Consider the following 24,465-nt stretch of genomic DNA (forward strand, 5'->3'; position numbering starts at 1 on the left):
AATAACGTATTCATATCACCCGTGAAAGCATATTACCTCCAGTTGGCCAAGTCTTCAATCCATTCCTCACATCTTGATACATAACGGTTACGTGAAGTTCGTCACCGAGTAGCAGTATGCATATACTGTTAATAGAACATCAGGAATCGAATGAGTCGGTACTTTATGGAGACGAGATACGCCAAATCACTTCTTTCTGTGTAATCTACGTGGAATCTGGATACCACATGAGAATAAGCAAGACAACAAATTCGTTTCAATTTAAAATAAAAGAAAGCTATCTATCGATCTATCTATCGACCTAAGTATCAATTTATCGAACTGGTAAATCAAAACGCCTAAAGCAACGTTAGCAATCTAGAGGAAATCAAGGCATCAATGGGCGGCGACGGCTACTCCTGGTCGTTGGCCAATCGGAGTATTGACCGAGCCTTGGGGTTCCATATTTTGGGCAATCGTATCCCGGTATAGGCCATAAATGGCTTTCGCCACCGTCAAGCATGCTTCTCTCTGATTATCATTCAAGTCATCCCAACCCTTCTTTTGCTTCCATTCTGCCATGAATTCCGCTTCCGTGCGTATGGCTCTTTGGCCAATTGCCATGTTGGACTTGTTCTGCACGGCGTTGGTGTTCGAGTTCACAGCAGCGCCGGAGGAAACCGGATTGCGAGGTGCCTCATCTCTATCAAGGTTGATTGGGTTGGTTGACGACCCCTGTCTTGGACGCAATTGTGCAGTGGAGGAAAGGGGAATTTCATATCGGCCCGCAGATACGAATTGAGTTGCAGGTGAACTGAGACGTCGTGTTTGCTCTCGCGGAAGTGATTGCCTCGCTGCTGACCCCAATGGGCAAGGGGGGAGACCGATCTTCAGAGCCTCTTCCGGTGTCACTCTGGAGCACACGCTGATAGCGTTCTTCTTGTTTGTCCCAGACCTCTTTGATCTTTGCATCTGCAGCGCGCTTGCCATTGCAGAAGCGAATGAAATCGGATCTGGGAATCCAAGAACAAAAATTGTGCATTTTGTCGGTATCTTCTGACCTCAGGTTCTTCCATTTAATATTCAGCCAAGTACAGGGATCAGACTTGTATTTTTTATTTTGATTCTTTCTTTTTTCCGAGGTATCCCGTAGATCCCGACAACATTATTCTTGGTATACCGCCAGACTTTGCTCCTTGGACTAACTTTGATCTGGGAGATCCGCAGAGACGATTCAGACATGCTATTCATGAATTCATTGGTATATCCATGTCGGTATTTGAATTTGTATTTGGCTTCATGGCGAGGCCCGTACTGGAGAATGACAAAGGCTGATCCTCGCAGGGTTCCCCAACCATCTATAAGAGCGTCGCCTTCCTCCTCATCATTGGAGGGATCAAGGGTGGCTAGAAGCTCTGGCTCTTCGGGCTCGGTGGTACCTCGGGCACTGGGAGACAACATCTTGATTCTGTGAATGACCGGCCGCAGGAGGGCGTTCGTGACCACTTGAGCTGGACACGGTCCCGGTCTGGTCTACCGAGCCAGCATCAAGCATCGGGGTGTCGTCTCTCTCGATAGAATTCATGACTGAGCTGTTCAATGGCGGCGAATAGTTGGCTTGGCCAATCGGGTCACTGTCGCTAAGCTGACCACCATCGTGTGCGTCTGACGAGTTGTGCGTTGGGTGTCGCCCTTGCGAAATAGACGCTTGCGCAACTGCACTTTGGATCTTTTGCGAAGAGATCAAATTATCGCTTGCTAGTTGCTTCATTTCAGGGAGGTGAGATTTATTGGCCTTGGGGGTAGAGTTTTTAGTAACTCCACCATTATTTGGTGCCATATTGAATGGCCAACCGAGATGTTCTCTGCGAACAGCAAAAAATCTAAGCGGTCGATAGCGGGTATTTATGCATTTCGAGACATCAAGCGATGCGTTAGTTAAAACGCGTGACCGGATTATTTGACACTGAATTTCAAGGAAATGCGTACACCTCATGTTTGTATGATTTTGCTCAACTTTCAATCCGAGCAACTGAGCATCAACTTGGCTACACTCTAGCTCCTTGGAATTTGCCTCAGAATAAAGAGACAAGGGAATACGTGGGAATATGAACTCCATAAGTTGCTGGCGGGTTCTGGAGCCTTGGCTTTGAGTATGATCACTTTTTTTGTCCGGAAATTTCTTGTTGATCTTTACTTTGAGACACACTTTTTCTCTCCAGCCAAATAATGAGTAAGGCCAGCTATTTCATGAGGAAGGATAAGCGACCAACTTGTAAGCACTAGAGCAGCATCAATCCTCATAAAGATTTAATTGCGGCGACTTTCGCTAGGCTTTTTACCATTGCATGCAGATGCGTTGACCTCCAGAATCATTCATTGGGTCAGTGACAGTTTGAGAAAGTTTATGGAGGCAAAAAGTCACAAGCTGCAAATTTGTCTTGTAGGCAATACGGCTGCTACGTGGGATCATAATGATACCTAGCGATTTGTTTCTTTTCTAGAATTTCCTGTGCAAGGATGGCGTTGAGAGTGGCCTTCCGTCGATCCTCGGTCCATTGGGTATTCAAAGTTACTATATTTATAAAGCATCCTTTGGCACATAATAACTAATCTTGCTAGCATTTGGGCTCGGGTAAGTACAGTTTACATGACAGAGGTGCGTGACCAAGATTGTATAGGGACCAGAACAGTAATATCGAAATCTACAACTAAACAAAAAGCATGGATTGACATCTCGGCATGAAAACCAGCACAAATCCAACACCATTGTCAAATGATCAGTGGTACATGTGACCACGACCTTTCACAGTCTGAAATTTTCACATCACTTTGAGATCGCAGCTCGAAAACGCCTGATATACTCATCTTCTTTTATAACCTCCTCCAACTTGTAGAATTTGTAGATCGCCAGAAGTGCTGAACAAATAGAAAGTGTCGCTCCAGTTACAGCAGTTGTGACAATTGCCATTACCGACCAGTCTCCACCTTGAGAGGTACACACGTTGATGACAGTGGTCAGCAGCCCGGCGGCAGCATTCAAGCATAGAGGCCTAGTTCGGTTTTAGTCTTGAGCCCGCGCTCTCCAAATCTGTCTCACGACGTTGCTCACTTACACAAAGACTTTATTGACCAGCCATAGGTAATTTCCCCTGAGCTTTGGGAAGTGCATCAGCCACATGAGAGCTCCAATACCACTCACAAGAAGGAGGCACGCAATACCGAGTAATGGAGGGTTCTGGATGGTATGCAGCACGGTACGACCGGCTTTGTTGACTTGCAAAGCCTTTTCGACCTGGTTTGAAGTTTGCAGTGAAGTGAACGTGCCGGGGATGACGAGATAGCCGGCCAGCAGTGCCCAATTAGCCACACCGACCGTGATATTGAAGCTGATGTCCATTTCTGCCTCTTCCCTGAGCATTCGGACATAAGTGGTCTCAATCGGGTCGTCGATCTGGCTGGCTCTAGACAGCGCAGGTGTCACATTTTCAGCTGGGCGGAACGGAATAAGCGCAGACTTCATTGCAGGAAGGGCAATCCTTTCTGATCCCATTTTACCTGTCATACTTAGATGGTTGCCCACAGAGGTAGTAGCCGAGGAATGTTAGGGACTATCACGAAGAGGCTACAAAGCAAGAAAGGGCTTGAGAATGCATTATATAGTCAGTAGTGCAAGATTGCTACCATTCTAATATAGAGGAAGCCGCAGCATTGTCTCGCGGTGAGTATGACAGAAAGTGACATTTGTTGCAAACTTGATTCAAACGACCGCAACTTGCAGATACACACGAAGAAGAAACCTGGCGCCCAAATCTTTTCGCTTGACATCAAATTTTGAGACGAGAAACGACCACGCCTGTTCGAATCTGAGGGCCCAGCGACACTTTGAAGCTCCTCTTGTCATTTTCAGACGAGTGCCCGAATATAAAGCTTCCAGCAGACCTCTTTCCTTCCTTAGAGCTCTCACTCCATCTAATGGCTGCTTGGCTTGATCTCGTCAGCGAGAATGAAGTATGCAATTTAGTGGATACCAACCGGTTGGAAGAACTTGTGCAGGAATTGCCCTATCCAAAATGGCAATATCCGTCCCTGCTCTACTTTACAGGAAATTCAAACCGCATGAAAGCTTTGCGAGCTCTGTTCCCCTACAACAACATCACACGCAAAGGCCCCTCTGGCTTGATTCGTCTTCATCTCAGCACCAATACCGCTCACACACAGAGCCCTGTGTTGTTTGCTGAAAGCAGTTTAAACCTGGAACACAGCATGGGCGACTCGAAATGGCTCAAGCATTCAACTACAAAGCATCGAAGCTTCTCTATAACGGGCACAGAAGGGCTGTTGCCCCCTGCAAGGCTACAACAAGAAGTGAAGAGGGAACTTGTTTTACCATGGACCCAGGTCCTGTGTTTGTTCCTCGATTCCGCCGCTGACATTCAGGCCGCAAGAAACTTACTCCAACAACCACGTCGACAGCTGACCATTGGCGACGAGGGTATTCCGGCTCCCACGCAGATAGTCATTGTCTTGACCAACGGCAAGCATACAACAAAAGCATTCACACAAGAATACGCACAGCTTGAAAAGACGATCAAGACCGGGACAGTCATGATTCTCGATCTCAGTCCACGTAGCGGGCTTTCAGACAGCGTCGCTTTTGCGCCACTGGAAAGCTTGATCCTCAAGCAACTCGGTATAGTCCAGGCCGAGCAGCTATCAGCTTGTCGGCGGTTCTCAGCAGTTCACCTCAGTGCTTTCTGGAACACTCATGTACAAATTCACCAAAGGCTGCTCGATGCACCGCCATTTGATCTGTTGGAAAGGGCCCGAAGGGGCTATACGAAAAATGACACGATGGGCGATTGTCTTCGAGAGGTCAGCCACCATAGAAAATCCGTTAGCTGCTCAAGGGAGGACTTTGATGACCTTGTAGCTACGGCTTTCTTGATGGATGCCTACCCCCCTGGAATGCATGGTAAGTTCGATTTCCTTTTACTCGCACTTTCATATCTCGACTTCAAAGCTGAATTGCCCAGGTTTCTCGCCCATCTTGGTTTTCGCCGCAATTTATGAGAAACTATGTCTCAGTACCTGGGACGCAAAGTTCCAGGGCCATATTGCTGGCATTTCATTCCGCTTCGTGCAAAGTTTCGGGCAGTTGAGCTCTGTGAGAACTTCAGCAGCCATTCGAAAGGAGACGTTGCATCGCTTGTATCGCCGGTGTGGTGGTCTTCGCTCCACCACTACTTGCTTGGTCTGTCTGTGTCGACCCCCGGAGCATATGCTCCCCTGCAAACATGCAATATGTGACACCTGCGTCGTGATCTTCGGAAATCCAAGTTCGCTTGGGGAGTATCATTTCGAGGTCACTCAATGTCCTATCTGCGACGAGAAGTCCAGCGTCACTGTCCGCCAACTACCTCCGACCAAGCATCCGGTGATTCTCAGTTTAGATGGCGGTGGGGTGCGCGGTCTGATTCAACTAGGCCTTCTACGGGCTTTAGAAAGGCGCATTGGTGTTCCAATCGCGTCTCTGCCGGAGCTGTGCACTGGAACTAGCGTAGGTACGTACGACCACTGTCCGAGTGACTATCATCGTTGATATACTAACAAAACTGCCGATTCAGGCGCATTATCCGCTATTGACATCATTCTCAGCCAATCTTCGGTCACTCAATGTTTCAATGCATTCACCGACCTTGCGCGAAAGATTTTTCGTCGTACCTCAAATAGCCCAGTTCCTCGCTGTATTCGGTGGTTGGCCTCGGCGTTCAACTTGACCACAGATGGTCTTTATGATTCCGATGGGCTGTCACAGATTTTCAAAGCAGCCGTTGGCCCATCTCGCCGCATGTTCGATGTTGCCATGAATAGCTCTGCGGGTTGCCGGGTCGCTATTGTGGCAAGCCGCACCTCCGATGGCAAAGCCTGTATCTTGGCCAATTATCGGGGAGCAAACCCGCGTTCCACGAATGCAGCCTATCTATTTCTGGCGCCACACGGCGATTGGGAGAATCCATTTTTATGGGAAGCGTAAGTCGACTGTCCGAGTGCAACCAATTTGAAAATTAGTAGCGGATTTTGCTAACAGTTGGCTTTTGACAGAGCTATATGCAGTGTTGCAGCACCCTTGTGAGTTCAAACACCATGACGCAGAATAACAAGCTGACACTCTCTAGTTATTTCCAGACCAAGAATTTGCCAGGCCTTGGTCTCTTGCAGGATGGTGGGGTCCGGGCGAACAATCCGCTAGCCATTGCTTTGCGAGAGTCGGGCATCATCTGGCCCATGGCGAAAAGGCACGACCTTCTCCTATCTGTCGGAACAGGGTTCTCCACAAGTACCCCGAGTGATCCAACCGGATTTCTTGGTCAAATTCGGGAGGGTGCTCTTCCTCGAATGTTTCGGGCCATGATGTCTTCTCCCTCTATGGATGGAAAGCAAGGGTTTTTGGAAGCTCTCAATTATCTTCCCCATTCGTCGACACCCGATATTGTCCGGCTGGACCAGGCCATCGATGGTACATTGCCAGCATTAGACGATACGTGCTCGCTGGAAAAAATGTCAAATATAAATTTTGCAGTCCCAGCTGAGCTTGTGAGGAGCGTTCTTGCGTCGGCCATGTTTTTCTTTGAGTTAGATGAGTCTCCTGTCCAGGGCAATGCTTCTTTTTATTGTCGGGGATCTATTCTTTGTTCACGACCGAACCCTACCGAGATCGTGCAGCGAGTTCTTGTCGAGTTCCCCGGCGCCAGGTTTCGGTCTAATCAGGACCACGATTTGGGAAGCATAGGTCCAGTCGACATTTGCCAACTTTGTGGATATTTCAGAAAGCGCGTTGCTTTTCGGGTCACCAGCCTTGAGGAAAGGGTCTCAATTGAGATTGCCAATGATACCTTTCGCGAAAAGATTGGCGGCTTCCCCAAATCGACGCTAGAATTTCTCGATGAGCAGAAGGCTTACGCTCAGTTTGGACGTGCAGATCATCAAAGCCTAGATTGGCCGCCACGGAGATCTTGTTACTGCTATCGTGGGTCAAAGCGACTAGTCCATTTCTTGGAGCCTGGTGTTGGGCAGAAAAGACGGCGGCTGTGAGCTGTGTGGATTCCTCGTTCGTGTTTTAGGAAGATACTTAACAGTTAGAAGCTATTCGGTTCAGACTTTGATGAGAAAATCCAGGAGAGCGCCGGCAGCAAATAAGACGGGGCCCGTGCACTGTACTGTCTCTTTCCCGCCCCTTTCTGGTTTACCCTGGCAACAATAACTAGTGGGGAACAATCAAAACAGATTAATATTATAAGTACACAGTCTGAATTGAAACCCCAATATGTTGTCTCTATTCTTGGACCCCATGCACACCTGTTGTGGTCGCCCCCGTTTGTGGGAGTCCAGATATTGCGAGTGGAGCTGTACAGACGGATGGATGGATGATTTCATTTACCCTGACCTCTCGCTTTTGGCGATATACAGGATACAGCAACTATATATATCATTGTATGTACACGTGTGATGTCCCACTTCCTAAAAACGAACTTGGAGCCTCGTCAAGGCCTATCGTGGCCTAATTGCCGTTCGATTGGTTAGGCTGCCCTCGTGGCGCGCGACTTTTGAATCGTTGTGACGCCTCAGCGAAGTCCAGCACGGCGTCAACCGTCCTGGCTCGCGACACGGTGTCTGGTTTACCTTTCTCACCTTCAGTTGAGCCTCCCAGCAGACTCGACACGCTGTTAAACGCGTCCCCAACTTCACTCCTTAACTTTCGTCGAATTTCCCTCAGATTTGGGCAGTCCACCAGCACATGGGTGACTGTTTCTTGTGCGCCGCACACGCACTGATCATTGGCGCGGAAGCCAAAGGTCTTGGCGTAGGTGGATAGCCAATTATGGCCCGTGCGTAGCTGTGTCAACAGGTACGCCCGGCCCCTGGGCAAATTCCCATACAGCTTCCTGGTGTAGACCGCCGGTAGAGTACTGTCAATGTTCCGCAGGTGACCCCCTTTGGTAGATGCTTTCCATTCCCGCTCCCACTGGGCGCGGATGGTGTCGCGGATAAGCGCTCTCTTCCTCGTCAGCAGAGGGCGGAAGGGGTGTGTTTTGCCCGGGCGTGCCGCGTCTTTGGCTAACCGATCTGCCGCGTCGTTTCCTGTATTATCGCAGTGTCCAGGTATCCATTGGAGACGAAGTGCGGTTCCCTTTGCTTGGACTTCCGTAGCCGCCTGGAGGATCGCGTGGATGATGCGTTGCCCTGATTTGTTTCCCGGATTCTGGATTGCTTGCAAGGCCGATCTGCTGTCGCAGAGGATCGTTGCGAACTTTGATTCACTATCTTCTGTTCTTGGCCGCTGATGGCTGATCTTGAACACTGTACTGACAGCGTAGAAGATGCCAATCAGCTCCGCTACGTGAACCGACCACCGGTCCATCGGTCCCACCTGGACCTGCTGAGACTCAATGACCTCTAGCTTGTTGTCGAGTGCAGCGATAGCAGCACCTAGGTGGCCTTCACGTCCCGAAGCATCAGAGTAGACTACGATGGCGGATGTGGACCCTACGGTCTCAGCCCGTTCTCTGGCCGTCTCTCGGTCGGACCCGATCTCGATCTCCGCGAAGGACTCGGCTCGCCATGGGGGCAGTGGTCGTGGGTCGATCGTCTCTAGTTCATTCAATCTTTCTAGGTTCATGGTCTTCAGGGCTTCCGCCAGTGGAAAACGAGCGTACGACCCGATGTTGTTCCTACGTTTCTGGGCTCGCCGTAGTGCATCCCAAACCGGATGATCCCGGGGTAGAGTGTGGAGGCTTGCGATGGTGTTCTGCGCTCGGTGGCGGAGACGGAGGTGCGTTGGCAGAACGTGTGCTTCTACTTCCAGGGTCGTCGTGGCCACCGTTCTGAAAGCTGATAAGATGCGGGTCAACACAGTCCTCTGGACTGTGTTCAGATGTCGTAGGTGGGTTTTATCTCGCAAAGGGTCATGCCAGACCGTCGACGCGTAGTCCATGACCGGAGTAACGCAGGCTTGGTAGAGCTGTCGCATCTGTTCTGGGCGTAGATGCCGCAGTCCGGCCAGAGCAATACTGACCTTGATTGCCCGTTTGATTGCTTGCTGGACGTGTTCTTTCCAGCGAAGCTCCTGGTCGAAGACCACCCCCAGTAGCTTAGCAGTGGGCGACGGCTCGACTGTCTCTCCGTTCATAACCACTTGACCTTGGAGCTGTTCGTGTCTTTTCCTGGTGATGTGAATCAATTCGGTTTTTTCGGCTGCGAAGCAAGACCCAGTTCGACGGGCCCATGCTTCGATACGGGGAATGTCTTCCGATTGGATCTTGGCTAGGTTCTCGTCGGCTGAGCGTCCTACTCGCCAGCGGAAGTAGTCATCGATAAAGGCGGATGCGCCGCCGTGGGAATCGACCGGTTGGTCGACTAGGTCGGAGTTGAAGAAGGCGAACAGAATGGGGGGAGAGAGGCGAGCCCTGTGCTAGCCCCGCGTTTGCTAGTGATGTGGTCTTCGTGCGGAAGTCATCAAATCCTATACTAGCGTGGCGGTCGCTCATGAAACTCGCAATCCATTTTCTAGCCACAGTTGGGATTCTTCTGGCCCGCAGGCAGACGTCTAGGCTCACTTTGTTGACTCCGTTGAAGGCACCTTTCAAGTCAAATGCTACTAGCGTCACCACTTTGTGTTTGTACCACGCCCGGTCAATCGCGTTGGAGAGGACCAAAAGGGCCTGTTCAGTGGTTCTGCCTGGTCGCCCCCCAAATTGGGTGTCCGGTAGCAGACCGTGTTTTTCGGCGAGGTACGACAGTCGTCGCGCCATCACCGATTCAAGCAGTTTTCCCAGCGTGTTCAGGAGTGAGATCGGGCGGTAGGCCCCAGGGACCGAGTAATCTGGTTTCTTGGGTTTCCGTAGCACCACGATCTTCGCGCTCCGCCATCGTTTCGGGTGATATCCTAAATTGATGGATGCGGCAAAAATCCCCGTGATGTGGACCTTGAGGTATTTCCATAGGTGTTTCCATACCAGTGTTGGCAGGCCGTCTTCACCAGGTGCGGTAGATCCTTTGGTGGCTTTGAGAGATCTTTGGATCTCAAGCTCAGTGATGGGTTGCCACGGGAGTGCTACAGGTGTTTGGGCGGACAAATCCTCGTGAGGTTCGTCCATTGGCGGGAAGAAAGTGTCTAGGAAAGCCTGTGCTTTGTCCTCATTTTCTATGAGCTCATTGCTGCCGGCGTGCAATGTTGGTACACATCCCCAGGCCTCTCGTGGTTTCATGTAGGTGGCTGCTTTCCACAGCTTCCCTTCCCCAGCTTCGTCAAGGAACTGTCTCCAATGTGACGCCTTCACCTTCTCGATAGTCCGGGTCCATAATCGTCGTTTGTGCTGCATCTCTTGGAAGAGGGTCATGGAGCGGGCGTCGTGTCGCCCGAATTCAGCACAACTTTCTTGCCACTTCCGGCGTAGTTGATTAACCTCGGTCTGCTGTATCTTCAGTGCTGGGGTGAACCAGCGTTTGGAGTATGGTGTGGGCCGTAGGTCGGGAGTGTGTCTATCTACCGCCCTGGCCGTCGCCTCTGTGAGCTTCTCGACTGTCTCATCCAGCGCCGGTCTGGTTTTCACCTCCTTCCATGGGCCTAATTGTCGATTTACGTCTTCGGCGATCTTGCACCAGTCCGCACGGTCGTAGGCTTTCTTTGCCTTGGCGGTGGGTTGGCGCTGCGACCTTAGGTCCCATTCAGAGTACGTTGCGCGGTGGTCTGACCCGTAGTTTTCGTGGTAGAGATGGCATTTGACGAGCAGTTCTGGGCGGCTAGTTACTGTCTGATCGAAAGTGGTGCTCTTCCCTGGGTCGTTAAAGGGCCAAAATGTCGCTGTTCCGCATGGGAGACAGCTGTGTAGGCCATGCTCTTGAAAGAAGTTGATCAATTCGCTTGCATCTTCAATGAATCGCGGTTGGATATGGCTTCCGCCCCACATTGGATGATGCCGGTTGAAATCACCTGACAGGATGATGCTTGTTGTCTTTGGATCGTCTTGGGTGTTGGCTATAAGTGTGTTTTGGATTGCCGTGAGTGCTAGTTCTGCCGACGTCTGGTTCGGTGTGAATAGCGGAACGCATGAGAGGTAAACTGAGAAGATAAGAAATTGAGAGTTGGTTGTCCAAATCTTGATTGCCGTGACGTCCGGGTGGTCGCAGGCGATCTGTCGATGGGACGAGGTTGAGACTTTTCGGCTGACGTAGATCAGACTGCGGAACCGACCTGCATCAGTCTCGGTGGTCGGTCGATAGAGCCGCCAGGCGCTGTGGTTGACGTGTGTTTGATAGGCGGTGATAGATGGTTCTTGGATCAGGAGTACATCTAGCTCTTGGCTCTGGTGGTCGTTGATAAGCGCTTCCATCTTCGGCCCTGATTTCATGATGTTTAACTGTAGTAGGCGAAGGTTTGTCTCTAACATTGGGAGTTAGAGGTTGCCGGTGTTCGGCATTGACGATCACTGGTTGGGTGTTCACCACCGCAGTCGAGGCATCGGGCTCTCACACCCGGGGGGCACCGTTCTCGCTCGTGTTGGCCAGCGCAGAGCTGTACAGACGCGCTCGAAATCAGTTTCACCATTTTACTCTCTTTGATTCTTTCCCGAACTTAATCCTGAAACACACTAGTCTTTGTTCGGTTTATAAATTCCAAAATCCCGAATCGTATTGTAACCCCGAATCACATAATCTGCTACGCTGTAATATATTGGAAATAACCATACGACTGATACCTTATATCTTGATGCCTCACGAGTCACTACTTCAATATTGACAGCATTTCTTCTTGCGCAAGGTGAATGGATTATTATTGACTAAATTACGCAAACACCACAATGAATAAAATTATATATGATGCGCCTTCGACAGAACAAGGAGCCGGATGCCAGAACGACGAGTCTTCCCTCCCTTGTCGCTTAATCGGTCACCTGACAGCGGGGTACTTTGACGACTTAGCCGTAAGCTCGCTACTGCCTCTTCTCAAAATCAGAAAGCTACGATAATGGCATACACGACATCATATGACAGTTCAAACTCTGGGTTCCAAGTTGGGCAAAACCTTGGTCACATCACTAATCAGTTCCGTGAGTAGGAGTATAACTATAAAGGAAGGTGACTAATTGGTATGACTACCTAAGTACAAGCAGAAAAATCATTGAATCAGGCGTGCCTGCGGGATTTGCGGACGACCGATCCTCACCATGACAAAGATCGTATTCAGAACACCAACGGAGGGTTATTCAAAGACTCATACTGCTGGATTCTGGACAATGAAGAGTTTCAACAATGGCAAAACAACCAGAGCAACTGTCTCCTCTGGATCAGAGGTGATCCGGGCAAAGGCAAGACAATGCTGCTGTGTGGTATCATCGATGAATTAACGCGATTGTTTGGGGACACTGCGAATATCTCGTTCTTTTTTTGCCAAGCTACCGACGTACGAATAAATAATGCCACGGCTGTTCTCCGTGGCTTGATATATTCGCTTGTCGAGAAGCAGGTATCTCTTCTCTCCCATGTGCAAAGACAGTATGATAAAGCGGGAAAAGCACTGTTCGAGGACATAAACGCATGGAATGCCCTCTCGAGGATCTTCACGGATATGCTGAAAGACCAGACCTTACAGAGCACCTATTTGATTATCGACGCCCTAGACGAATGCACGACAGGCTTACCTTCCCTTATCAACTTGATTACTCACACATCGTCTGCTTATCCACAGGCAAAGTGGATTGTCTCCAGCCGCAACTGGCCTGATATCGAAGAGCGGCTTGACACTACCCAGACAACTCCAATCTCATTAGAGCTAAATGAGTCGTCTGTATCTGAAGCTGTGGGCAAACTCATTCAACATAAGGTTCACTATCTGGCGAAAGTTAAAAAGTATAGCGAAGAAACTCGTGATACGATCTGCCGTCACTTGTCATCTAACTCGCAAGGCACTTTCCTTTGGGTAGCTTTGGTCTGTCAAGAGCTTGATAGAACAACGCGGAGGCACGCTCTTAAGAAGCTGGAGACGTTTCCTTCTGGACTGAATGCCTTGTATAGTCGGATGATCGATCAGGTTCGCAACTCAGAAGATGCCGAGCCCTGCAAGCGGATACTGGCTGTCATGTCCATAGTGTATCGGCCTATCGCGTTTGACGAGCTAGCCTCTCTTGTTGAGCTACCTGATGATCTCTCTGATGACTCTGAAGCCCTATCAGAGATTATCGCGATTTGTGGCTCCTTTCTAACTGTGCGCGAAGAGACTATCATTTTCGTCCATCAGTCTGCAAAGGAATTTCTACTCAGAGAGACGCAAAATGGGGTCTTCCCTGGAGGTATAGACGCTGAACACCATGCAGTTTTCTCTCGCTCTCTACAAGCCATGTTTAAGGTATTTCGGCGTGACATCTTTCAAATTGAGTTTCCTGGATTCCCGATTGAGAAAGTCATACCACCCAGCCCGAATCCATTAGCAGCTGCGGAGTATGCGTGTGTCTATTGGGTTGACCATCTTCACCATAGCCGACGCCATAAAAGGAATGATATAAGCGTTGACGAGATAGGGTGTGTGGGTGCCTTTCTACAAACGAAGTACCTTTACTGGCTCGAAGCCTTGAGCGTTCTAGGATGCCTATCACAAGGCATAGCAGCTATGCTAAAGCTAGAGGGTTTGTTTCGTGTGAGTAACTGCATACACCGACACCATCTCCTCTTCTGATATTAGAACTACTATAATAGGAAGCAAGCAAACCACCTGTCCTTTCACATCGGATTCAAGACGCCTCCCGATTTATTCGATACCACAGAGTAGCAATTGAACGTAGCCCCCTTCAAGTATACAGTTCACCTCTGATTTTTAGCCCTATGTTGAGTCTCACGAAAAGTTGTTATCAAAGAGAGAGACCGGATTGGATTTTGAATGAGCCATCGGTGGACAAAGATTGGAGTTCATGTCTTCAAACCCTCGAGGGGCATAGCCGTCCGGTTAACTCGATTGCCTGGTCGCAAGATGGCAGCCGACTCGCATCAGCATCGTTTGATGACACTGTTAGGATCTGGGATCCCGCTACCGGCCAGTGCACGTCAACCCTCGAGGGGCATAGCGGTTGGGTCAATTCGATTGCCTGGTCGCAAGATGGAAGCCGACTCGCATCAGCGTCCTCCGATAAAACCGTCAGGATCTGGGATTCGACCACCGGCCAGTGCGCGTCAACTCGCGAGAGACATAGCAGTTCGATTAACTCGATTGTCTGGTCGCAAGATGGAAGCCGACTTGCATCAGCGTCCTCTGATGAAACCGTCAGGATCTGGGATCCGGCAACCGGCCAATGCGCATCAATTCTCGAGGGATATAACGGTCCGGTTAACTCGATTGCCTGGTCGCAAGATGGAAGCCAGCTCGCATCAGCGTCCTCTGATAACACCGTTAGCATTTGGGATCCGGCCACTGGCCAGTGCGCGTCAACTCTCAAGGGACACAACGGTCCGGTTAACTCGATTGCCTGGTCGCAAGATGGAAGCCGACTCGCATCAGCGTCCTCTGATAACACCGTCAAGATCTGGGATCCCGCTACCGGCCAGTGCGCGTCAACCCTCGAGGGGCATAGTGTCTCGGTCACCGCAATTACCTGGTCGCAAGATAGAAGCAGACTCGCGTCAACGTCCTTTGATCACACCGTCAGGATCTGGGATCCGGCCACCTGTCATTGCACATCAATCTTCCATATCCGCTCTCCCGGCTTCATTCAATTTGATCAAGTCAATCTCAATCATTTACACACCTCAGATGGTACATTTGATATAGGACTCACCGATAACCTTACGTCTCCTCCTCACTTTTCAACCCAGCCAGAACAATACGGGTATAGTTTGAATGATGACCATTCCTGGCTAACCTATAATGGAGTCAACATCCTTTGGTTGCCTGCCGAATATCGACCAACTCACCCTTCTCATTTTGCTATGTCTTCAACAAATTTGGCGATCGCTGGTTCGTCACATCGTATCATATTCCTCGCACTTAAAGATCAGTGTGGCCTTTGACCAATGAGGTAAGTGAGCAAACGTTTGTCTTTGAAGCATAAATATCGATTATTGTTGTTATTAGGAGTTGTAATATGTGTCCCCCTCGACCAGTACATGAAGGGAACAACAGCTTTGCCCCACTCCCCCCACCATCCCCCGGCATGTGAAGAGTCATTGTTCCAACAATCTTGCTTCAGATCCCTGTGCCTTTCCTATAAATGTCTCATCTTGAGCAGCCTATATGATTATGCCCAGAATCACCAATAATAGAAAGAAGTCGTGAGACTGTATACATATGTACTCCCAAATCGGGACTACCTGTGTGATCCATGTGGGCAGATCAACACATTAAATCGCTAGGGCAACAGGCACAATACGTAATCAATTCCCTAGGTGAAACTAAGCCCACCATCTAGCATCCATTACTCCTCAGGAGGTACTGTCACTTTGCCCCTGGCTAGCAATAATTGAGGGCCCGCAGTTTTCAAATTCAAATCGTTCTTCTAGAAACAACCAAGCGCCTGGGAACTTCGAGACCTATAGTCACGTGCAGTTCCCAATACCCCAGCATCCCCCCGACCGTCAATCAAAAATCATTTCATCCGCTCCCTGAGCAGGATACAGCCGCCCCGGAGACCAGACACGTAGTCTGCCATCCATGACATCGCGCGTGCCGTTCTACTGTATCTAACGTGGTTGGCACTGAAGAATTGCCGCAGTTTTCAGATCTGTCGCCATGACAACCACGTTTCCAAGACCTACGATGGTGCTAGGTCACGTGCATCTCCCATTACTCCGTCGTTCCCAGCTCTTCAGTCAAAACTATTTCGTCCGCTCACTGAGCAGGAGGGTGAGCAGGGGTGAGCATGGAGGAATGAACTTCCCCGTGTTGGACCAACGATGGCTCATGAGGAAGTTTCCACCGCCAACACCCTGAATCTTCCACCATCATTACGCAAAATGGCGCCAAGGCTCCCTCCTTCCAAGCTCGAGATGATCCGCGACATGATACTTAGTGAATCCTTAAACACATCACAGATGGCTGAAGCAGCTGAATGTAGTGAGCGTTCAATCATCAACCTCCGCAACAACCTCCACCTATTTGGGAATGTCCGAGCGCCTCCTACACGTGTCGGACGACGACGAAGTATCACCCCTCCAATGCTAGAGGCTATATGTGATCATCTTCTTGAGAAACCTGGGCTCTATGTGGATGAGATGGCGCTCTTTTTATGGGATGAATTCCATATTCGGATAACGAATTCCAGTCTTAAGCGGGCTCTTGCATCTGTCGGCTGGTCGAAAAAGGTGGCTCGACAAAGAGCAAAGGAACAAAACGCCGATTTGCGAGACTTCTACATACCTACATAACCTATCGGAATTTCGATCCCATCACCTAGTCTATGTAGACGAGTCTGGATGCGACAAACGAATTGGTTTTAGACGGACCGGCTGGTCTCCGGTGGGCGCGACGCCTTTGCAGGTATCCGAATTCCATCGTGACCAACGTTATCAGATCCTTCCTGCGTACGCCCAAGATGGTGTTGTTTTTTCTCAAGTATTCCAAGGCTCGACCGATGCAGCCGTATTTGAAGACTTCATTGAGCGCCTTCTCAAACATTGCGGAAAGTGGCCTGAACCAAAGTCCGTGATAGTCATGGATAATGCATCTTTTCATCATTCTGAGCGAATCAAAGAAATATGTATCAATGCGGGAGTAAAACTAATTTACCTGCCCCCTTACTCGCCCGATTTGAATCCTATCGAGGAGTTTTTCTCCGAGTTGAAGGCGTTCATCAGGCGAAATTGGCGGCGATATGAACAAAGCCCGGACCAAGGATTTGAATGTTTCCTTGAGTGGTGTATCGATGTTGTCGGATCGCGAGAAGAAAGTGCAAGGGGCCATTTCCGGCACGCTGGCGTTGTTGTTGAAGACTACCATTGAGGCTCGATGTTGATGATAGATCAACGGTAATTCTGTACAAGAGTATTTCATTGGCATTGAATTTGACTAGATCAACCATGTAATACGCATTTATTCTGCCTGGTAGTGTATTGCAGGAAGTACATCGCATCAAAATCAGATAAGCAAGCAATTTCATTCAGTCACGCCTTGCCAGTGACTTTGACTGCCAGTCTGCGCCGTCAGCTTCTTACGTGCCTCGCCCATCTGACAATATCGCTTACGAAGCGGCGGGCAATCCCTATCGCAACTCCTTTTTCAATAAAAAATCCCGGGTCACGGTCCTCATGGATCTGTTCAAGATCCAGACCGTTGGCCAGCGTTGCGTCGCATGCCTGGCGAAATTGAGCCTTCAAGTTGTCGTCAACAACATTTGTTTCTTGCCATGCGCTGTATTCTCTCACAGCGACATCTCGGGGCCCGTCAATTATGAGTTGATCTACTGTCTGTCCGTTTTGCGCAGGAGATGTGTCCGATGCTGCGGTTGAGCAGGCCGTCGGTGACTGCAAGTGAGGTTGCCCTCCCATGAAGTTGATATTAATAGGCGGACAGTTTCCTGAAGCGAGCATTTTATTGCTCTTAGACTGTTGACTTGCCAGTTTCTGCTGTTCTTCCAAGAAGAGTTCCTCACGAACAGCTTCAGGGACATCGTCTTGACACTCCAGGATACCACCGCCTTCAACATAAGCGATCAGGCGTTTGAGGTGATGTGTCCGTAGCTGATAGTGTTTTTTCCCATGTGGGTCCTGCCAGCAGTGCGGACCAAGATGGCAAGATGGCGAAGGACAACGCATCAAGTTGTAGACAGCCCGCCAAATCGATTGTTCCCCAGATGTATGCTGTTCGGCATCAAGTTGTTGATCCCGCTCGTTGAGCATCCTTTTCGTGACCGATGACCTCCCTCTTTTCTCGTTGCTACCTGTTGCAACCCTTGTGGAGTGGTCGTCCTCTATATAGTTGAAGATGATCACTAGCCGCAACTCCTTGCCGCCAGCATGAAACTTCCCCCACGCGAGTAATTGTTTTTCCACGGTGGTCCAGTCAATGCTGAGGCCATTAAACCGCTTTTTCAGGTCCCGTTGTTTGCGATCGTTGATGGACACAACAATGGATGTGTCGTCCGACCTGACCCTTCGTTTGCGAGCAACCTTCTCCTCGATTACCTTATGCAGCTTTTCCCTAAGGACTAAGGGCCAGTAAGCACTTGGGGTCAGGGCTATGTCCTGTTCCGTATCCTCTGACACGGACCGGTTATTCACCTTGACTTTCCACTCGATAGTATACCGAATGAAGCTCGCGGAAAGCTCGTCGTCTGGCCTATTTGCCTCCCATTCGGAGAACTGAAGCAACTTGTTGATTTCTGGTTGGGTAGAGAGCAAGGGCTCGGCACCGTCCTGGGGCAAACGGTTCGGTGAAGGGCTGAATCCATATTCTGAGGGTGGCGTGTGTACGTAATATCCTGGGGTTGGAGCGTATTGCGAATCCTGGTCTGGGGGATCGAGGTCCTGGGCTTGAGATTCATCACCGTTGAGATATAAGTGGTTAATCATCGTCCTCAATTTCCTGGTAAAATTGAACTTCAGCACATTTTTGTCATCCGGGGTTCAACAGAAGGTGGGACCCAGGGGATCCGGCAATTTGTAGGGCATATCAGTCGGTTGTAAAGAAATGATTCATCCCACCAGTATTGTGTCTACGTATGTTTTCGCTCGTTCCACTGTGTTAGTAGAGTAGTAGAGTGAACGTGGTTGACTGAAAGGGGGAAGAGGTGAGAGGTGTAGTGGCCAGACAACCGACCGAATCTCCTGCCAGCTAGTCTGTTTGGCTTGTTTGCAAGCGCATGGTTCTAGACACGCATAGCCCATACAACCATGGTACAATAGCTATTTTTATGCCATTATTGATTACCGTACTAGAATACTGCCGAAAGTGTGGGTCAGGGGTAATCTAACCGTAAATGGTATAGCGTCATGCAAAACAAAGTTCAGCAAAGAATTAAAGAGAGTAAAGAGATGAAACTGATTTCGAGCGCGTCTGTACATATCTTATTATCGACCAGAACCCGAAATCGCTCTCTCCGGTGTCCGGCGGACTGTATCAAAGAGGCGTCTGTAACAAGTCCGACGTTGTGGTTGATATTATCTTTGATATAAATCTATTGTGGTTGTGTGCCGAGCGGGAGATAATCCCACAAATCGATGGCGGACCCACCCGTGGGGGCACCCGAAGCCGTACCCACAAACACCCAAGAAATAACCAACCTATTCTCGTCGACTGATTTTCAGCCGTCGATTGTTCCCCGCAAGAGAAGACAGCTTCGTCATGGTGATGAATTTACATCTGCACCGCGGTCGAATCCCGAGTTCGCTGGCACTGGCGAGCAGACCGGAAGAGTGACCACCAAGGAGGTCCGCCAGCTCATCGACAGCCTCAAGGACATCATCCACCACCAAACCACACTCATCCAAGCCACTAAAGACGAACTACAAGAGTTAAAGCACGAGCAGAACATTCTCCATTCCCAGAACGAGAAGCTTCATGAGGAAATCCGAGCGCTGCGAGGGCAGGTTGAAACGCCCCCATCAACACCGCCGACCAGATCATGGGCCGCGGTAGCGGCCAGCGGCAACCACACGACTCCTCAACCGACTCACCAACAACGGTCCGACAAGGATCAGAACTGCGTCCGAATCAGCACCCAACGATCGTTTGTTGATCCACGGGACAACAGCAACAGCGATGGAAACACCTTTGGACGTTATCTCCCCACAGATGCTGCTAACACATATATCCGAACGGCATTGCTCAACACACCACCCACACAGGATGTCCAAGTCGCCGGGATTGGCACCACCAAGACGGGATATTTGATTCGGTTTAAGAACCCACAGTCGGCCGAAACGGCCCGCAACAACACGGAGTGGCTGAACGAGCTTGGAAACAAGACAAAACTAGTCGTGCCACGATTCGGCATCGTTGTCCACCGAACACCAACGGAAGCATTTGATCTAGAAAACTCTAGCCCTCAAGCTATCAAGAAGATCGTGGAGGAAAACGAACTAGCTGGCCGAGGCTTCCAGATCGAGGAGGTGGCCTGGCTCAAGAAGAAGGACAAAGCGCTAGGGAAATTTGCATCGCTCGGCATCTGGTTTGACTCGGCTGAAGGAGCAGATTGGATCCTAAACAACGGCCTCCTTATCGGTCAGAGGTACATCGGCAGCGTGGAGCGCTGCGAGGTCAAGAAAAAGAGGTGTTTCCGCTGCCAACGATTTGGACACCTTGCATGGTCATGTAAGGAAACACCTCGATGTGGGCATTGCGCTGGCCAACACGAGCGAGAACGGTGCCCCCCCGGGTGTGAGAGCCCGATGCCTCGACTGCGGTGGTGAACACCCAACCAGTGATCGTCAATGCCGAACACCGGCAACCTCTAACTCCCAATGTTAGAGACAAACCTTCGCCTACTACAGTTAAACATCATGAAATCAGGGCCGAAGATGGAAGCGCTTATCAACGACCACCAGAGCCAAGAGCTAGATGTACTCCTGATCCAAGAACCATCTATCACCGCCTATCAAACACACGTCAACCACAGCGCCTGGCGGCTCTATCGACCGACCACCGAGACTGATGCAGGTCGGTTCCGCAGTCTGATCTACGTCAGCCGAAAAGTCTCAACCTCGTCCCATCGACAGATCGCCTGCGACCACCCGGACGTCACGGCAATCAAGATTTGGACAACCAACTCTCAATTTCTTATCTTCTCAGTTTACCTCTCATGCGTTCCGCTATTCACACCGAACCAGACGTCGGCAGAACTAGCACTCACGGCAATCCAAAACACACTTATAGCCAACACCCAAGACGATCCAAAGACAACAAGCATCATCCTGTCAGGTGATTTCAACCGGCATCATCCAATGTGGGGCGGAAGCCATATCCAACCGCGATTCATTGAAGATGCAAGCGAATTGATCAACTTCTTTCAAGAGCATGGCCTACACAGCTGTCTCCCATGCGGAACAGCGACATTTTGGCCCTTTAACGACCCAGGGAAGAGCACCACTTTCGATCAGACAGTAACTAGCCGCCCAGAACTGCTCGTCAAATGCCATCTCTACCACGAAAACTACGGGTCAGACCACCGCGCAACGTACTCTGAATGGGACCTAAGGTCGCAGCGCCAACCCACCGCCAAGGCAAAGAAAGCCTACGACCGTGCGGACTGGTGCAAGATCGCCGAAGACGTAAATCGACAATTAGGCCCATGGAAGGAGGTGAAAACCAGACCGGCGCTGGATGAGACAGTCGAGAAGCTCACAGAGGCGACGGCCAGGGCGGTAGATAGACACACTCCCGACCTACGGCCCACACCATACTCCAAACGCTGGTTCACCCCAGCACTGAAGATACAGCAGACCGAGGTTAATCAACTACGCCGGAAGTGGCAAGAAAGTTGTGCTGAATTCGGGCGACACGACGCCCGCTCCATGACCCTCTTCCAAGAGATGCAGCACAAACGACGATTATGGACCCGGACTATCGAGAAGGTGAAGGCGTCACATTGGAGACAGTTCCTTGACGAAGCTGGGGAAGGGAAGCTGTGGAAAGCAGCCACCTACATGAAACCACGAGAGGCCTGGGGATGTGTACCAACATTGCACGCCGGCAGCAATGAGCTCATAGAAAATGAGGACAAAGCACAGGCTTTCCTAGACACTTTCTTCCCGCCAATGGACGAACCTCACGAGGATTTGTCCGCCCAAACACCTGTAGCACTCCCGTGGCAACCCATCACTGAGCTTGAGATCCAAAGATCTCTCAAAGCCACCAAAGGATCTACCGCACCTGGTGAAGACGGCCTGCCAACACTGGTATGGAAACACCTATGGAAATACCTCAAGGTCCACATCACGGGGATTTTTGCCGCATCCATCAATTTAGGATATCACCCGAAACGATGGCGGAGCGCGAAGATCGTGGTGCTACGGAAACCCAAGAAACCAGATTACTCGGTCCCTGGGGCCTACCGCCCGATCTCACTCCTGAACACGCTGGGAAAACTGCTTGAATCGGTGATGGCGCGACGACTGTCGTACCTCGCCGAAAAACACGGTCTGCTACCGGACACCCAATTTGGGGGGCGACCAGGCAGAACCACTGAACAGGCCCTTTTGGTCCTCTCCAACGCGATTGACCGGGCGTGGTACAAACACAAAGTGGTGACGCTAGTAGCATTTGACTTGAAAGGTGCCTTCAACGGAGTCAACAAAGTGAGCCTAGACGTCTGCCTGCGGGCCAGAAGAATCCCAACTGTGGCTAGAAAATGGATTGCGAGTTTCATGAGCGACCGCCACGCTAGTATAGGATTTGATGACTTCCGCACGAAGACCACATCACTAGCAAACGCGGGGCTAGCACAGGGCTCGCCTCTCTCCCCCATTCTGTTCGCCTTCTTCAACTCCGACCTAGTCGACCAACCGGTCGATTCCCACGGCGGCGCATCCGCCTTTATCGATGACTACTTCCGCTGGCGAGTAGGACGCTCAGCCGACGAGAACCTAGCCAAGATCCAATCGGAAGACATTCCCCGTATCGAAGCATGGGCCCGTCGAACTGGGTCTTGCTTCGCAGCCGAAAAAACCGAATTGATTCACATCACCAGGAAAAGACACGAACAGCTCCAAGGTCAAGTGGTTATGAACGGAGAGACAGTCGAGCCGTCGCCCACTGCTAAGCTACTGGGGGTGGTCTTCGACCAGGAGCTTCGCTGGAAAGAACACGTCCAGCAAGCAATCAAACGGGCAATCAAGGTCAGTATTGCTCTGGCCGGACTGCGGCATCTACGCCCAGAACAGATGCGACAGCTCTACCAAGCCTGCGTTACTCCGGTCATGGACTACGCGTCGACGGTCTGGCATGACCCTTTGCGAGATAAAACCCACCTACGACATCTGAACACAGTCCAGAGGACTGTGTTGACCCGCATCTTATCAGCTTTCAGAACGGTGGCCACGACGACCCTGGAAGTAGAAGCACACGTTCTGCCAACGCACCTCCGTCTCCGCCACCGAGCGCAGAACACCATCGCAAGCCTCCACACTCTACCCCGGGATCATCCGGTTTGGGATGCACTACGGCGAGCCCAGAAACGTAGGAACAACATCGGGTCGTACGCTCGTTTTCCACTGGCGGAAGCCCTGAAGACCATGAACCTAGAAAGATTGAATGAACTAGAGACGATCGACCCACGACCACTGCCCCCATGGCGAGCCGAGTCCTTCGCGGAGATCGAGATCGGGTCCGACCGAGAGACGGCCAGAGAACGGGCTGAGACCGTAGGGTCCACATCCGCCATCGTAGTCTACTCTGATGCTTCGGGACGTGAAGGCCACCTAGGTGCTGCTATCGCTGCACTCGACAACAAGCTAGAGGTCATTGAGTCTCAGCAGGTCCAGGTGGGACCGATGGACCGGTGGTCGGTTCACGTAGCGGAGCTGATTGGCATCTTCTACGCTGTCAGTACAGTGTTCAAGATCAGCCATCAGCGGCCAAGAACAGAAGATAGTGAATCAAAGTTCGCAACGATCCTCTGCGACAGCAGATCGGCCTTGCAAGCAATCCAGAATCCGGGAAACAAATCAGGGCAACGCATCATCCACGCGATCCTCCAGGCGGCTACGGAAGTCCAAGCAAAGGGAACCGCACTTCGTCTCCAATGGATACCTGGACACTGCGATAATACAGGAAACGACGCGGCAGATCGGTTAGCCAAAGACGCGGCACGCCCGGGCAAAACACACCCCTTCCGCCCTCTGCTGACGAGGAAGAGAGCGCTTATCCGCGACACCATCCGCGCCCAGTGGGAGCGGGAATGGAAAGCATCTACCAAAGGGGGTCACCTGCGGAACATTGACAGTACTCTACCGGCGGTCTACACCAGGAAGCTGTATGGGAATTTGCCCAGGGGCCGGGCGTACCTGTTGACACAGCTACGCACGGGCCATAATTGGCTATCCACCTACGCCAAGACCTTTGGCTTCCGCGCCAATGATCAGTGCGTGTGCGGCGCACAAGAAACAGTCACCCATGTGCTGGTGGACTGCCCAAATCTGAGGGAAATTCGACGAAAGTTAAGGAGTGAAGTTGGGGACGCGTTTAACAGCGTGTCGAGTCTGCTGGGAGGCTCAACTGAAGGTGAGAAAGGTAAACCAGACACCGTGTCGCGAGCCAGGACGGTTGACGCCGTGCTGGACTTCGCTGAGGCGTCACAACGATTCAAAAGTCGCGCGCCACGAGGGCAGCCTAACCAATCGAACGGCAATTAGGCCACGATAGGCCTTGACGAGGCTCCAAGTTCGTTTTTAGGAAGTGGGACATCACACGTGTACATACAATGATATATATAGTTGCTGTATCCTGTATATCGCCAAAAGCGAGAGGTCAGGGTAAATGATATCATCCATCCATCCATCCATCCATCC

General features: G+C 50.7%; 6 protein-coding genes across 6 annotated transcripts; 3 read left to right on the plus strand and 3 right to left on the minus strand.

The window, feature by feature from the left end:
- Positions 1–375: 375 nt before the first annotated feature.
- On the minus strand, positions 376–969 carry N7506_001786 (uncharacterized protein; the record flags this gene model as incomplete). The annotated part of the gene is made up of 1 exon (XM_056951082.1): positions 376–969. The coding sequence occupies one exon, from the start codon at positions 967–969 to the stop codon at positions 376–378; it is 594 nt and encodes a 197-aa protein (XP_056816997.1).
- A 406-nt stretch (positions 970–1,375) lies between these two features.
- N7506_001787 (uncharacterized protein) lies at positions 1,376–1,819 on the minus strand (the record flags this gene model as incomplete). Its single annotated transcript, XM_056951083.1, has 1 exon — positions 1,376–1,819. The coding sequence occupies one exon, from the start codon at positions 1,817–1,819 to the stop codon at positions 1,376–1,378; it is 444 nt and encodes a 147-aa protein (XP_056816998.1).
- Positions 1,820–2,806: 987 nt separating this feature from the next.
- Positions 2,807–3,532, minus strand: N7506_001788 (uncharacterized protein; the record flags this gene model as incomplete). The annotated part of the gene is made up of 2 exons (XM_056951084.1): positions 2,807–3,032; positions 3,096–3,532. 2 exons carry the CDS (start codon positions 3,530–3,532, stop codon positions 2,807–2,809), a joined length of 663 nt encoding a protein of 220 aa, XP_056816999.1.
- Positions 3,533–3,954: 422 nt separating this feature from the next.
- Positions 3,955–7,074, plus strand: N7506_001789 (uncharacterized protein; the record flags this gene model as incomplete). The annotated part of the gene is made up of 5 exons (XM_056951085.1): positions 3,955–4,954; positions 5,016–5,543; positions 5,607–6,012; positions 6,085–6,111; positions 6,159–7,074. 5 exons carry the CDS (start codon positions 3,955–3,957, stop codon positions 7,072–7,074), a joined length of 2,877 nt encoding a protein of 958 aa, XP_056817000.1.
- Positions 7,075–12,007: 4,933 nt separating this feature from the next.
- On the plus strand, positions 12,008–15,036 carry N7506_001790 (uncharacterized protein; the record flags this gene model as incomplete). Its single annotated transcript, XM_056951086.1, has 3 exons — positions 12,008–12,089; positions 12,144–13,482; positions 14,046–15,036. 3 exons carry the CDS (start codon positions 12,008–12,010, stop codon positions 15,034–15,036), a joined length of 2,412 nt encoding a protein of 803 aa, XP_056817001.1.
- Positions 15,037–15,978: 942 nt separating this feature from the next.
- Positions 15,979–16,389, plus strand: N7506_001791 (uncharacterized protein; the record flags this gene model as incomplete). The annotated part of the gene is made up of 1 exon (XM_056951087.1): positions 15,979–16,389. One exon carries the CDS (start codon positions 15,979–15,981, stop codon positions 16,387–16,389), a length of 411 nt encoding a protein of 136 aa, XP_056817002.1.
- Positions 16,390–24,465: the final 8,076 nt, after the last annotated feature.

The sequence above is a fragment of the Penicillium brevicompactum genome (assembly GCF_028827555.1).
Source record: "Penicillium brevicompactum strain IBT 35665 chromosome Unknown utg000001l_segment0_segment0, whole genome shotgun sequence".
Taxonomy (NCBI): domain Eukaryota; kingdom Fungi; phylum Ascomycota; class Eurotiomycetes; order Eurotiales; family Aspergillaceae; genus Penicillium; species Penicillium brevicompactum.